This window comes from Vulpes vulpes, chromosome 6 (assembly GCF_048418805.1).
Source record: "Vulpes vulpes isolate BD-2025 chromosome 6, VulVul3, whole genome shotgun sequence".
Classification (NCBI taxonomy): Eukaryota; Metazoa; Chordata; class Mammalia; order Carnivora; family Canidae; genus Vulpes; species Vulpes vulpes.
In genome coordinates this window covers 104,262,382-104,278,256 of record NC_132785.1, presented here as the reverse complement: position 1 = coordinate 104,278,256, position 15,875 = coordinate 104,262,382, and the positions used below count along the sequence as shown (strand labels likewise).

Below are 15,875 nucleotides of genomic sequence, written 5' to 3'. Positions count from 1 at the left end.
GATCTGGTTACAAGGTTGGGGACAGAAGGCTGTTCCACTCTTGTAGGCCACTTCTCAGGACCCTAAACTGTTATTCAAGCCCCAGGGTCATATTGATAAACTGGCAACTCTATACAGTTTTCATGGTAACTGGATCCTCATTCCTTTGCAGAATGAATATGATAACCTCATTCCTTAAAAGATCACAAATGACCAGCTGTGTCCCTGCTCCACTCACATGAATTCCCCCATCTTTATTCCTTCTCCCCTAGCCCCCAGAGTTGCAGGCAAGGTGTGGAGAAAGTCAGGCTGCAGGGCTCTGGTGTTCACCAGTCCCTCTAGTGGCTCATACCTCTTGCTGCTGCTGCTGCTGCTGCTGCTGCTGTGCATGCTCCAAATGCTGCCTTTTGCATGTGGCTGCAGAGCTCTCACCCACTAAGCTCACTGCTTTCCTTTTCCTGCTGCAACCACAAAGCCTGGGGATACTTTCAAGATGGGACCTTAATGCTCTTTCCTTTTCTTTCTTCCCTTGTCTGGTATCCATTTGCAAACAGCGCTCCTGTTGTCTCCAGGTAAGAGGTGTCTTGCCCCCTCTTTTCTACTTCTTGCCAGTGCCATTATTTAGTTTAAGACCAATGTCCTTTGATTTATTTAATAGGAACTACGGGCTCAAGCTAACCTGACAAGTTCTTCTAAGGACTGAGAGGTTTATTTCCCCACTTGAAGTAATTGTGAGGAAGTAGACAATTCTTGAGCACCACTTCTGTCAGCGGATGTGGGTAAAGGCATAGCTGGTCCTCTCTGGGACCAGGAAGAGAGTTGAAACTTACCAAAGAGTCAGTGGGTCATAGACTTCTCCTGAGTCTTGATTCATCTGTCATCTCATGTTGTAGGGTAAGAGAGAATGAGAGTCAGGGCTGAATCTCCTAATAGGGTCATGATGGGATTTGAAAGAAAATACTTCAATCTTGAGAGAACCAGAGAAAAATAATCGGGAGCTGCTGTAAGAACATGAAAAGCAATTTTTAAAGAATCTGGAATTTTACTGATCCTGGAGATCTTCCATCTCATTACAGCTGAGACCTAAATTGCTAGAACTTTGGTTCATTTGTCATTGACCCTTGAAGTCATATGTGCCATGAACAAGAAGAATTAGGATATTATGGGTGGTGGGGACAATTACCTGGCTGAAAATAGAAATTTTGGAGAATTTATTTTGGACATATTCTCATGAAGAATCTAGGTTCTATTGTAGGACATACACCTTTGAGAGTATGCTTGCATCAGTAGATTCAAATCATAAACAACATTTAACTTTGTGAGCAGATAGGAAAGCCTTTCCAGCATATCAGCAATACTATAACTCTCAGTGCAGGCAGAGTGAGCTATATAAAATGTCTTGGTTTAAATTAAAATAACACTTTGATTTCATCAGCTCTTTGAACATATAAAAACATTTTAAGAACATTTGAGAGGAAAAGTATCTTACAGAATTCACGAGTATTCAAAATTACATATGGGCTGTACCCTGGTCTTGAGAAGGGGCAACATATATATTAAGGACATCTACCTCCCTGGAGCCTTTAAACAACAATAAAAATAGGTAAACCTCTACTTTTTTTCTTTCTGAAAAAAAAAAATGACTCCAGCTTCCTTGACCACTTGCTTTGTCTTTATACCAAAAGGATAAGAACTGCCTCTGACCCCAGATATTCTACTATTCCCCCAGGACATTAATGCCATAGCATTGGGAGTTCCTTCACTTCACTTATCTTCTTGCCTGGGAAAGTATACGGGCTTCTTTGTTCCAACTCTTGCTTCTCCTCACCCCCACCACCACCAACACACATATACACAGAACAAAGATGGTGATATGGTTTCAGCATTCTTGTACTTTTAACATATTTGCAAAAACACCAATAGAAGCTAAAATAGGAAAAGAAGGTATCGTTTTCTAGATCTTTCAGTCTGTAAACTTCTAATCTAGAACCCCAGGATTAGACTTAAGACTCATTAGAAATCTAAAATTCTTGTTTGAACTTTCCTGGATGGACAGGCAAACATGATCAAGAATGTCTGGTGGTGAAAGACGGAGAGTAAATATATTCCTTCTGAGCTATACCACCAAATTCAGGGACCTGAGAGTGAGAGCACTAGCTGCATCACCCCATTTCTTTCTGAGGATACCTGTAGGAGATTCACGGCAATCTATTCTTGTCTGGCCTGGCAAACTCTTTGTTCTTCCAGTATTTGTTCAATCTTTCATCCTATTTGTAGTCTCTCTCTCTTTCTCTTTTTCTCTCTCCCTCTATCCCCACACCCCCCTCCTTTCTGACATCTGAGAGTTTGTTCAGTCAGTCCCAATATCAAAATCACCTATCATTTATTCTCTTCACTTGAAATTCTGAGGAGTTACACAAGTTCTCAGAATCATTATGGTCTTTTATGGACTTGTCACCCTCTCAAGAAATTAATTTGAACATAGAGGAATGAACATAACAATAATAGAAAAAGGCAGAAATTACTACCAAATGAAGACACTAAATCAGAGTTGATTTAAAGGCATGTGAATCAATCTCTTAATCAATATATATGGAGTACCTCTGTGGGGCTGTGGGAGATCCAAAGATAGAGGATTGGTATTTGTCAAAGAGATTTTTGCAAAAAGCTAGATGGAAAAACTGTCGCCACAGGAGTGGACAGGTCAGTAGGTAGATCAATATCCTGCCAGGTGGATATAGTGCCAGATTGATAGCTAGACAAGGGGTTAGGCAGGTGCATTTATATGTCACTGGAGAGCTCATTATATTTGTATAAAGTTCTTGTGGCACATGTAAAGTATGACATGAGGGAATCAGGGAGGGAGAAGTAGAATAATACTGTCACTACTAGGATAGCCATTGTGATATGGTGCAAAAACCTACAGGTAGAGGGAGAAAGTATCCTTGCTTTTAAGAAATCTGTAAGTCTTATTTTAAAAGGCTTTTCCTCAGAGTGGCCTGCAGTCTGTCTTTCAGGATCATTGACTTCATAGCCAGAACCCTGGATGAACCCAGATTTACTTTCATAATTAACTAATAAAAGACTCAGAATCAATGGATTGAATAAAGTTAGGCTGCTTAGAGGGTGTCTGCTCACTTAAAAATAAACAGGACATTGATCCTTGAGAAATAATTGCTTCTGAAAGCTGTCACCAACACTAACAAGAGGACAGCACCACGGACAGCTCCCAAACATTTTGGGATTGCCTTCTGTGTTTGGTGCCAGAAGCACTGAGTGAAAACAGCCAGCTCAGGAATCCTCCACATACTTTCTTACCATCTTCATTCAGACAACTAAGAAAATCCTTATATAAAACAGCCTCTCTTCTAACTTACATTCTTGGCTTATCGTCTTTCCAGTGAATTCCTTTCCCTGCAGCTTCAAGAGCTCGAGTCTCACCCATCCCTACGCTTCACCAATTCCCAAATTAGAGAGAAAAGAAGACTTCCTTGGCCTCTGACCCACTTTGTCCTTGAGATTATCCAAGGGCTAAAGGATTCTCGTGGGAGATTCACTATGTGGAATGAAATCAATTAAAGAGCTGAATAAAAGAATTAATTGCATGTAAGAATGTGGACTTGGAAGGAAAGATGTTTAAATGATCTCTGAAAGAAGCAGGCTGCCAAGAGCAATTTTCTAATCAAAGGGGAATAAAAAGATTCAATCTCTATTTCACTCTAATCCAGAAAACATGTCTTCATGGTGAAGTGGTCTTAAAATGGACTCACCAGCTGAAGTGGAAAAATTTTCCCACCATTCAACATGAGAAGGGACCACTGGTAAATGAGTCAAGATGCTGAGGGATACAGAGAATGCCTCAAACAACAACAACAACAACAACAACAACAACACACACACACACACATACACAAAGGAAGAGCTTCTTTTTGGTTTTGATTGAATGAGTATTTCTGTTCCAGAGGAAATGTGCCTGGTTCCTACAGAAATCCTGGGGATCTTTCATTTGGAAAGTCATGAAATAATCTTTCAGGAAATCTTCCAAGTTTCTCACTGTGAGGATAACAGTCACTTGTATGGAGTGTAGATATGCCTACTTCTCTATAGAGGGCACAGTCCCAAGGGTGTTGGAAACAGATATTGACAAGAATCAGTAGACATACCCTTTGGATTAACGTGGTTATGACCTCCAAGAACATTCATATCAAGTAGTTGAACAATTAGGCCCAACAATTCAAAATTGTTAAAGGCTTTGGTTTCCAACCCTCCAATATCTTACCAGATGACTTGAGGACTTCACTAGGTGCTATTTCTCATGAAAGTCTTTGGGTCAGGTTGCTCACCCAATTATAAAATGGAAGTAAAAGGACTGGGTGATGGGCACTGAGGGGGGCACTTGACGGGATGAGCACTGGGTGTTATACTATATGTTGGCAAATCAAACTCCAATAAAAAATATACAAAAAAGAGGAATAGTCTAATTTTTAAAAAAGGAAATAAAAATGCTTATACCAGGGCTGCAAGGGACCCTCTCATGATCTGATGGTCATAAAATGTTCAGCATGTTATAGAAAGAGGCACTAAAAATACCTGAAGTTCCCATTCTTGAGAGCAGTTTGCTTTGTGCCCACTGCCTAATACTTTTGAGCTGTAGACTACTAGGGAGTGGTGAATGTGCTAAAGCTAGTCTGATTTTGCTTTGTTGCAGAGGTGACAGACAGGAAGCTGACTGTGGAGGAAGAGGAGGCCAAGAGGATAGCAGAGATGGGAAAGCCAGTACTGGGCGAACACCCCAAAGTAGAGGTCATCATTGAAGAGTCCTTTGAGTTCAAGGTCAGGCCATAAGTGAGATCTAATTGAATAACAGAATAACATGGTGGGAGGTAGAAGTTTTGTTCCAATTTCACCACTGAGATGTGAAGTTGAAACTGAACAAATCACTTACCCACCCCGTGTCAGTTAACCCATTTATAACATGGAAGCAATAGTGCCAGCCATTTAGATCCTAGGAATATTGGGAGAAAACATAACATAAGGAACATAAGGAAAAATGGGCTATAAAGTCCCTGGATATATCATCACTATTGTTTAACTGTATTTTAAAAACAAAGTTACTAAAATTTTCTACTCTGGAGCAAGGCTTATTGGCATCATGACTGTTAAGCTCTGTTGTATTGCTCAAAGTAACCGATGTCCACCATCACAACCAAGGAAAAGGGACATAGAAAGACTGATCCAGAAGATATCATCCAAGACCATTATACCCAGAACCCATGTGTATACGCCTGGAATGCAAGACATCTTTCATTCACTTGAAGTGCCAGACTCCTCAACAGTTCTGAGCATTCTAACCTCATGATTCCAAGTTTTTATCTCTCTGACAGAATACGGTGGACAAACTGATCAAAAAGACAAACCTGGCCATGGTTGTGGGGACACATTCCTGGAGGGACCAGTTCATGGAGGCCATCACTGTCAGTGCAGGTAAGAGAGTCTCAGGAGGGGCACCGGCCTTGCTGGGAGAAGCAGGCAACACCAGAGAAGCAAGAATGCAGCCCCATCCGCAGCTATCAGTTTCTGGGAAAGCCTCTGTGTCCCAGCTCTAGTCCTTACTGTTTGCCTATTCTACTGGGTCATTTTGGAAAAGAATCATGGGAGAGCTGGAACAGCATGGCTAACTCTGGTTTCAAATCCTGGCAACCACTGTGTGACCTAAGACAAATTATCCTCCCTGCACCACAGTTTCAAAGAGGGAACCATGTCGACCTTTCTCGGCAAAGCAGAATGGTAGAGTCTGGTACCAAACAGGAACTCATTAAATTCTGGTTTCCATCATTCCTTCTCTCATTCTTTTGGTCCTCCCTTTCTGTTGAAGGGGGGACCGTTCTGATTAGAGATGCAGGGGTCCAGGGTTTGTAAAATCTCTGCACCGACACTGACAAACCTCTACCCTGGATGATTCCAGACCTCTCGTTTGCCATTTACCGACAGGCTCCCTCGGTGGTGGCCCACAGCACACCCAGGGCCCCAGACAAGGTCTCTACACCACCATCGAAGCCTCCTTGTACGGCCTAGCTCTATTGGCCTCATCTGCTGTCACGAGGCTTTGTTGTCATAGCAACACACAGGGTCCTACCCCGAGGCCCTCGAGCCAAAGCAGAAGTAACGCCAGGAAGAGAGGGTGGCTGTGGCTGTCCGCCCCCCCTCCATCTCACACCGCCTGCCTCAGATCCCTCCAGTTCTCCCTCTGATGACCTTACTTTGCCCCTAAAGAGACGATAAACAGAATATAGGCCACATCATCTAACCCTCTCCTTTCTCAAATGAGGGAACCGAGGCTCAGAAATACGAGGTGATTTATCCCAGCTTACAGATCCTCTTCTTGGCAAAGCTGCAACTGGAACCCAAGCATCCTATTTCCTGCTCTTTTCAAACCTAGCTTCCACTGATTGTGTCAAAACATAACAGAGGTTGCCCTGGACAAGGTGCCAGCGTGCCTCAGCATATCCTCTCCTCCCAGACTGCTGAATGGGCAACTCTGCCCACATTTCCTGGCAAGGACAATGGGGCCCCTGCCTGCTCTATCCCATGGGATATTGGGAGGATGGCGCTGGCTCTCTGGTATGCCCACATGATCTGGAATGACAGCTGCCCCTCTGGGGATGGATAACAACCAGAACCACGAGGTTATTGCAGCAGGCATGTCAGGAAAATTAGGGAGGCACTCCATCGTGTCCAGTAAAGAGAGGACACACAGCTGATTTCACTTTCTTCACCCAGGCAACCCAATGGAGCCTGCTCCACCCTCATCTCTGCTTCATTGCCTTGTCCCTCCTGTGCTCTCCCCCCATCCTCTCTCTTTCTCCTTCTCTCCCTATTCCCCTGTCCTCTCCCTCCCACCCTCCTGGGTGCCCTGCATTCACATTGACTAGTGGCACCCCAACTTGGCTCCCATTACCTGGCTGTTTTCTGGCACCCAGGCCCTGGCCATGACCACTGCTCAGGAGAGAGCTGGAGTTTCCTGCCAGCTAATGCTTGCCATGTGGGTTGACTTGACTTTTTTGTGAATAAGAACCTGACCTTGCTGCCTTTCCCTGGGCCTGTCTTATCTTATCTCCAGCAGGGGACGAGGATGAGGATGAGTCAGGGGAGGAGAGGCTGCCATCCTGCTTTGACTATGTCATGCATTTTCTGACGGTCTTCTGGAAGGTGCTGTTTGCCTGCGTGCCCCCCACAGAGTACTGCCATGGCTGGGCCTGCTTCGTTGTGTCCATTCTCATCATTGGCATGCTTACAGCCATAATTGGGGACCTGGCCTCACACTTCGGCTGCACCATTGGCCTCAAAGATTCAGTCACAGCTGTGGTGTTCGTGGCATTCGGGACCTCTGTGCCAGGTAAGAGTCAGGGGTGCTTGGGTTTGCAAAGAGGTTATTACCAGATTCAAGTGACCCCCTACACTTTGCTTCATTACCTTCCTTACAACCTCAGATCTGAGCTTAACAGAGCCTCTGTCCAGAAAGTATGCAGAAGTCAAGGGGATTAATGATAATATTACTAGCAAGAGAGAGCTAAACATTTCTTGAACACTTTTGATGTCTCAGGCACTGTGTATGCTAAGCAGTTTACATGTTTTCTCTCTGTAATGCTCGCTAAAACCCTATGTAATAGGGATAGTTATTATCCTCACATGTCAAATGAGAAAACTGAGGTCCACAGGGTTAAGTCTACCGCCCATGTAAGTGGCCCACTTCCTTAACCTCCACGTTACATGAAGGCCCAAACAACGTAATTCAAAGAATATAGATCCTGTTCTTCCGTGTCCCTCTGGCAGTCACTGAGACTAAAGATTAGCCCATTTGAAAATGTCACAGTAGAAATGTTGACAAGCATTCTTGGCTTCCTCCTTAGAAGGACACATGTGAGTACAAATTGTCTCCTGGTGGGACAGGAGAAGAAGCTTCATGAGCTCTTGTCCTCTCCTATGATGAATTACATACTGTTTTCTTTTCTTATAAATACCCAAAGACGCACAGGAGTAGGCATGAGCTTGCTCATTCACTAGACAAATATTTACTGAGCCTGATGCAGTCTTGCACTAGTCGATGAGGCTTTCATGGGAGGCAGGAGATGTGCTCCCCGCTCTGAGTGGAGCTCAGCAGCTAGTGATAGAACTGCACTCAACTCCCGTAATTGAAATCATCTCGGTAAGTTCAGTGACAAGAAAGCAGAGGTGCTGTGCAAGCATGGAACTAGGGGACCTGGGCTGGGTCAGGTAGTGGATTGCTTCCAAGAGAGACTTATATAAGCTGGGCTGGAATGACAAGGAGCAGTTAGCAGGCAGAGGGCTGTGTTAGCTCAGGCTCCTTGCTTAGTTCAGCTGGGTGTCCAGGGCATCTGAACCTGAACTCCTGGCAGGGGAGCCCCCCTGCTGCCACAGCAAAGAAGAGAGAACATCCTCCTCCAAGAGGGTGAAGGCTGAGTCCTATCAGATAGGACTCTGCTGGCTGGACCGAGGGAAACCCTTCCTGGACTCAGAGAATAAATCCTTCCGAGGAGTAACTGAATGGACATGACACTCCAGAAAATCTCTTCCCCAAACCCCAGCCCAGAGTAGAGGGATTGTTTTATACATTAGTAATGCAAGAGGCTTGGGTATCCTGGAAATGTATCAGGTGGTAGGAAATTAGATGGATGATCCATGGGAGGCTTTGTGGTGGAGATGCCCTGTGATCTCTGCTCTCTAGGCCTCAAGGGATGGGAGCTACTGGACGGGGCAAGGAGCAGAACTATTACAAGGGAAAAGGAACACATGTGGGGAGAAATTCCAGGGGATCAGAGGCAAAAAAGCATGGTCAGGCAAGAAAAGGCAAGAGGTTTTCTCTGGGAGATCCGAGAAAATTGGCAACAAGGAATCAAGCCAGGACAAGCGGGCAAGGAGAGCACTTGGGACATTTCCAAGTCCTTGCAGTTGGCCCAGAGAGCAGCTGGCAGCATTAGGGGCTTGATAAAGGTTACATGGTGGTGCACTTGGCTGGTTTCATGGCTTTGCCGGAGACTCTTTGGGGTGATGATATGCAAAGGGCCCTTCCATGAGGGCTTTAAGGCCAAATGTCTTATTACCTTGGGTAGATTCCTTGACCCTTTTTTTCCTTACCTGTGAAATAAAAGAGTGGCTAGATGTCCCTGATGGTCCTTCCAATGCCTACTATAGTCCATGCCAACATCTGAAGTCAAACAGCTTGCAGAACTCTGTGCCCCATATACTAACTATAGAGGCAGAGCCCTGTCTCCCTCGAGTCCATTCCTCATGGTTCCCTGGCGTGTCCTCTGTCCCCATAAATCCAGCGCCTAACACAATGCTGAGTCCAGGGGCATTGTGCCCTGACTGTGTTACAGGAGCTAACACCCCATGTGATGGGTACAACCAGGCATCTACCCTAAGCAGCCTCCTGGGATGCCAAGGTTCCCTGGGCAGATTGTGAGATCTGGGGCAAAATCCCCTTGCTGAAAAAAAAATAATAATCCAAAGGGAACAGCATGCCCACTCAGTAAATATCAGGACCGGTAGGCTCTTAGGGATCTTCAGACCCCAGCAGTGAGGAACCTGAAGCCCAGAGAAGTGAGGTGACTTGTCCAAGGCCACGCAGCTTGTTAATGGCAGAGCCCCTGCCTCTCCTTCCTCGGCTCGGCCTGGGGCCCCAGATGCCTCTGGACACACAGGGGGGCCCCCGCATCTCAGGCTCCCTCCAGCCCCCACCATCTCTGCCTCTTTCCAGACATGTTTGCCAGCAAAGCCGCTGCCATCCAGGATATGTACTCTGATGCCTCCATCGGCAACGTCACGGGCAGCAACGCCATCAACGTCTTCCTGGGCATCGGCCTGGCCTGGTCCGTGGCCGCCATCTACTGGGCCCTGCAGGGACAGGAGTTCTACGTGTCCGCCGGCACGCTGGCCTTCTCGGTCACCCTCTTCACCATCTTCGCGTTCGTCTGCATCAGCGTGCTCCTGTACCGCCGGCGGCCCCACCTGGGCGGGGAGCTGGGTGGCCCCCGCGGCTGCAAGCTGGCCACGACTTGGCTCTTCGTGAGCCTGTGGCTCCTCTACATACTCTTCGCCACGCTGGAGGCCTACTGCTACATCAGGGGCTTCTGAGCCAGGAGCGCAGTGCGGCCTCCGCAGCACAGGCCTCGGACTTCTCAGAGAAGGGCACTCGGCCGGCTCGGCCTGAGCCCCAGGACCCTCGCCCCACCCAGGCCCCCGCCGGCCGTGGACTGGAAGGGCAGAGTCTTAACCCATCAAACGCAGCGGAGGAAACACCCACCTGACGAAGTATTTAATTCAATACAAACCAACAACAGCAACAAATCCACCTCCTCCCCGTCTCCCCAAGCCCTGTCCCCGGTCCACAGCAGAGGTCAGGCCCTTCCACCGCCTCCCGATTATTCCTGGGCTTCTCCCTCCCTGGGGGCAGGGCGTCCGGTGTCTTTCTGGGTCCCGCACAGCCCTGCTCCCTCCCGCAGCCCAGCCCGCCAGGGGGGACGGCAGGCCCAGCCCCAAGGCCCCTGTCCGGTTCTCTTCTCACCTCACCGTAGCCATGACCGTGCTGGCTTTCCCATCTGGTGTCGCTCATTATTCGTTCGTTCCGTCTTTTCTTTCTGAAGTTAGTAACAAAGGTGCTGTGAAGGAATTCACGGTGGTCGCTGATGACAGGTAGAGGCGAGGACTCTCCACCGCACCCCCTCCCCCTCTCCCTGGGTCGCACTGTCTCTGTGGCCCCCTGCGCACCGCCCCCCCCCACGTCTGCTTTTCTTCTCCGTGGGAGAGTGATGGCCTCTGGCTGGAAGTGAGTTTGCATGCCCATGAGGAGTGCTGGAGATCAGGGGGCTGGGCCAGGAGGAGTGTTACATGCTTTCGTCCAAATCCAGTTTAAAAGAAAAAAGTCGTGGTCCCCTTCCCTGCCCTTTCCAATTGCTTCTGTCTGTCTCGTTGTGTCCGTGTCTATACGTTTATCCTTCTGCAGGAAGGCCCACCAAGTGGGAGATGTGGGACAAAAATAGGAATGGTACGCTATGACCAAGGGCAGCTGGGGAAAAACAAAAGGGATAGAAGGCTTTCTTGAGTATCTTTGGCTTCGTATCTGAGGCTGAGGGGAAGAGCTGTCCACCTCGTGAGATCTTGAAGAGGAAAGGTTATATTTAAAATGTCAGTGCTTCGGAGAAATGTCAGCGTCACCACCCCCTCACTTACTAATGTGCCACACTAAGAGGTCTGACTGTATTTCTTGAGGTACTGCGAACACTGAGAGGTTGATAAGAAAACTAGGGGCTCCTTCCACCTCTCCTGAACCCTCAGGTCATGTTTGAAAGCATTTTCACGAGATAGGAACTGGAATTTCTCATCTCTCCCACATTCCTGCTTGTTTTTAAACCTCATGAAGCTCTTTTTCCAGCCTGTGGGCTATTTCTTGCCCCAGTAAAGAGGCATCTTAGTTGCTATCATCCCACGGAGCCTGGGTTTATAGAAAGAGAGATTGCCGTGGCCTACAGACCTTCTCCCAACAAATTTGGAAAGGACCTGGCTTTAAAATACACACACACACACACACACACACACACACACACACACCAACACATATATGAAATCATCACAAAACTGCCCACAGATCTTTAGGCTTTCTGCATTGACATAAATACATTTTTTAAGGGGAAAAAAAGAGAAATTAAAAAACACCTGTTTAATTTTAAACACATTTTTTTCTTAAAAAAATAACTAAAAAAGAAACAGTGCTCATGTCATAAGCTATGTTGACAGTTGCCAGTGGAAATGTTGGGTTGGTTTAAAAAAAAAATAAAAGCTATACTTATATCTCTCTAAATACAGCTTGCTTCTTCCATGTTTCTTCAGGAAAAGGTCCAGGGGGCCAGCTGGGGTTCTCTGGGAGCAGAAGTGGTTGAGGTGAAAGTGTGGTCTCCTATTTGTATATCCTGTCTGCATCTGCCATCCCCTCAGATCCCAGTGTGCCAGACCCAGTGTTTTTAAAGCAAAAAATACTTCAGGAAAATGCCACTTGTCAAAAGCTGGACGTTCGGATGCTGGAGGGCAGGAGCAACAGAGCTGCGGTGATGACGGGGAAGAGCATTTTGTATCAGAAAGGCACAGTGGAGCAGGAGTCCGGCCAGGCAAACAGGGCCCTGGATTTATAACCAATAGGCACATCCGTTCATTCGTTTACTTATCATCCATTCAGCAGGTGGGTTTTGAACACAGTCTATGCATTGACCTACACTGGGATATAAGGAAGACCTCAAGCAACTCACAGTCCAGGGGCGAGGTTAACACTTTCTTAACCAAGGCTCTTTTGGCTGCAAGAAACAAATCCATTAACCTAGCCTAAGAAGTGGAGGGGGTCAATGCTGCAGAGGTCTGGGTTGGGGGGAGGGGGGCTCCTATGGAACCCAAGGTAGAAGGCACAGCTGACTGTAGGATGCTGAAAGCCCTCAGGAACCAAGTCCATTCTCCCCCAAATGGCATAGTTCCCCAAGTCCTTACCCCCATCTCCCCATCAGACCTGGCCCGTTCCTCTCCCTCCCAAGGAGCTCCCTGTCTGCCCTGCTCATCTGACATATGGTTGAGCACAGCCACCAGCCCGGACACTATGGCATGACCATACAGCTCCATTCCCACAATTGTCAGGGACATTCCTCTTCTCAGAGAGCGAATTCTCAATGGGGAGAATGTGACCAATCTCCCATCCCCAAAGGGCCATTCCCGGAAAACAGAATCCTTTGATGGAGGCTGTTTCATGGTGGCCGGGGTACCTGTGGAGTGGTGGCTTTGTCTGAACTCCTGCTCTGAACAACTCAGGTAAGAAGAGGGGTGACGTTATATGCACTTTTTTTTTTTCAAAAAGCCAAGTGATAGGAAGGAGCTGATGAAGTCTATGAACCACCAACGTACAACTAAAACTATAGTTCTATGTCATGAGTACTCTAAGAATGGTTTAAGCAGGTACCATGGGAAATACTGACTCAGCCTGGAAGCACCGGGAAAAACTTCACAGAGAACATAACATTTAAGTAGGATCTTGAAGGAAGAAAATACCTTGGTGAGGGGGCCCTGGTGTTGAAAGAGAGGCAGAAAGCAGCACGCTCCAAGGCATGGAGGTAAACCACAATACGGTGTCGTCCTGGAATAATGATGGTTGGCATGGAGTATAGAGTTCAAGAGGACACAACACAAAAAATGTAGGCAAGGAGAAGGGTTTGGCTAACATGCTCATTTGGTTCTTTGCCAGCTACTAAGGTGAAAATGAAAAATGCCCTTTAGCTGGTGATATGGTAGATGCAAACTCATGAGACCCGTTTGTACCTATCATTCCCCCCCCCGCCTTTTTTAATAGATTTTATTTATTTATTTATTTATTTATTTATTTATTTATTTATTCATGAGAGAAACACACAGAGAGAGAGGGGAAGAGACACAGGCAGAGGGAGAAGCAGGCTCCATGCAGGGAGCCTGACGTGGGACTCAATCCCGGGTCTCCAGAATCACGCCCTGGGCTGAAGCAAGGGGCTTAACCACTGAGCCACCCAGGCTGCCCCTCATTCCCCCTTTTTGAGTCATTTCTGGCTGATGTTAGGCTTTGTCAAGGGAGAAGCTGGGATAAATCAGAGTGAATGGGAAAGAGGGTTGAGCAGAAAAGCCTGGGAACCTGAAGACCTGAGTGCTGGTCTGGATGCCACCAGGGCTCAGTTCTGTGGGCCTGTACCGCTCCATCTGCACTCTGAATCGGACTACAAATAAGGTCCCTGACACACAAAATACAGTCTTAAACGGTCTCAGAGGCCTGTGACTTCTGTCTTTCACCCTGGCATGCTGGAATACGTACACAAAAGTGATATGTGCATGTGCATGCGTGAATGCATGCATGTGCGCGCATGCGTGTGTGTGTGTGTGTGTGTGTGTGTGTGTGTGACATCGAACTGCCTATCCACCTTACCTGATAGAGCATCGCGGATGTCCTTTAGTAATTCCTTGGCCCTACGGCCCATGTATTAGTGTGAAAAAAGACATTGCCAGCCTTTGTGCACATGTTCATTTTCAGCACTTTTTACTGCCTGAGCCATATGTTCCCGTTCCCTTGATTCATTTGTTATCTAATGGCTAATATTAGCTGCTATCATAAATAAACCTCCAATATGACAGAGGCTTAACAAGATGGAAGTTTGCTTCCTCACTCATGCAATGACCCAGTGAGGATGTTCCCAAGTAGCAGATAGCCTTCTTCCACATGGTGATTCGGGAACTCGATTTCCTTCCATTTTGCAATTCTATCACTCTCCAGGGCCTTGGAGTCCCTTCAGCTGGGAGCAAATGGGAAGAAAATTAAAGAAGGTACACGCACTTCTAATTGCCTTGCATTCTTAAGTGATACTCACTACTTTTGCTTGTACTCCCATTAGTAAACACTAAATCACTTTATCCCACCCAAATGCAGAGAACACTAGAAAATACAGACCTGGCTGGGCAGGCACTTCTTAGTGTCCACTCTATTTTACAAGAAAATAAAATTTTTATGAATGTGTGCCTCTGCCATAACCCCTCTGTGATTAAAGATAGATAGATTTTTAAAAAGATTTTATTTATTTATTCATGAAAGACAGAGAGAGAGAGAGAAAGAGAGAGAAGCAGAGACACAGGCAGAGGGAGAAACAGGCTCCTTGCTGGGAGCCCAATGTGGGACTCGATCCCAGGTCTCCAGGATCACGCCCTGGGATGAAATCGACGCTAAACCACTGAGCCACTGGGGCTGCCCAGATAGATATTTTTAATATCAATGGTCAAGTGCAATCTGACCTATGTCTATGTGAAGTTTTGTGGCTTACAAAAAGACTTTTTTTATATATACATGTGTCTAAGTTGGATAAGATTCACAGAGGTAGATATTATTCTCATTTTATCACTGAAGTCCTGAGTGGCTAAACGATTGCCAAGAGCACATAGATCTTTGAGGCAGGACACAAACACAAGTCTTCTGACTTCAATTCTAAGCTTTTTCCAGAACATCATGGCCTCCAATGACAAACACCAGGACAAAGAACGAGGCTCCCAGGAGGCAGATCTAGCCCATGAGGGAGCCCCTTGGAAGCAGCCAGGATCCAGGGGGAAGGCAGAAGAAACCAGTCAGCAGCAGGCCCTCTCATCATCCTTCAGTTCCCTTCTCCTTCCCTTTGGCTACGTCCTTGCTGAGCAAGGAGCTTCCTCTAGAGGCAACTGAATGGACTGATGTTCCAGTAAGAGCCAAACTAGTAGAAATTTCCAAGGGGAAATTACACAACACTACAGTGATCTGGGTTGAGGAGTCTAGCATTAAGGATGGAGTGGAGAGTTACCTGGCCTCAGGGAGGGATTGATTCAAAAGACATCTTCTTGAGAAACAGTATCCCAAAAGATTTCCAGAAGGTAAATAGATACCCTAGTAGGTAAGTCATGTGACATTTATTACATTGTCAGAAGAGAACAAGGGATCAAACTATCTGTATAAGAAATGATATTAGCTCTTACTCATAAACTCAAAGGGAATTTATCATTCTATCTTAAATATCTGGAAAGGAAGTGACCCAAGGGAGACTTTGGTGCCTCAAAATCCTTAGATTCTGATTTCTAGTCTTAGTTTTTTTTTGCTGTACCTCAGGTTTTTCCTGACCACCATATATATCAGCAGAGCTGGTTGTCATTCTGTTTCTCTCCAGTTCCCTTTATTAGAACTGTGTATTACATGACAGGAGGTGCTTCTACACTATGTGATAACTATTTGCTCTTCTGTTATGATCAGCATTCTGGCTTGGATTCTCCTCATTCAGTAAATTTCTCTTTCCATGACTGTAGGACAG

At 46.3% G+C, this 15,875-nt stretch overlaps 1 protein-coding gene across 8 annotated transcripts in view; it reads left to right on the top strand.

Annotated features, from left to right (window-relative positions):
* SLC8A3 (solute carrier family 8 member A3) overlaps positions 1 to 11,857 on the top strand; it is a 144,491-nt gene extending 132,634 nt beyond the window's left edge. For 4 of the 8 annotated variants that reach the window (XM_072761846.1, XM_072761847.1, XM_026008489.2 and 1 more), the window contains 5 exons: positions 534 to 551; positions 4,688 to 4,812; positions 5,364 to 5,463; positions 7,100 to 7,375; positions 9,758 to 11,857. In XM_072761846.1, coding sequence (XP_072617947.1) covers positions 534 to 551; positions 4,688 to 4,812; positions 5,364 to 5,463; positions 7,100 to 7,375; positions 9,758 to 10,134 — 896 coding nt within the window. In that variant the 3' untranslated portion in view covers positions 10,135 to 11,857. The remainder of the gene's footprint in view (positions 1 to 533; positions 552 to 4,687; positions 4,813 to 5,363; positions 5,464 to 7,099; positions 7,376 to 9,757) is intronic. The other 4 variants (XM_072761848.1, XM_026008490.2, XM_072761852.1 and 1 more) reach the window with 2 other exon arrangements.
* Positions 11,858 to 15,875: the final 4,018 nt, after the last annotated feature.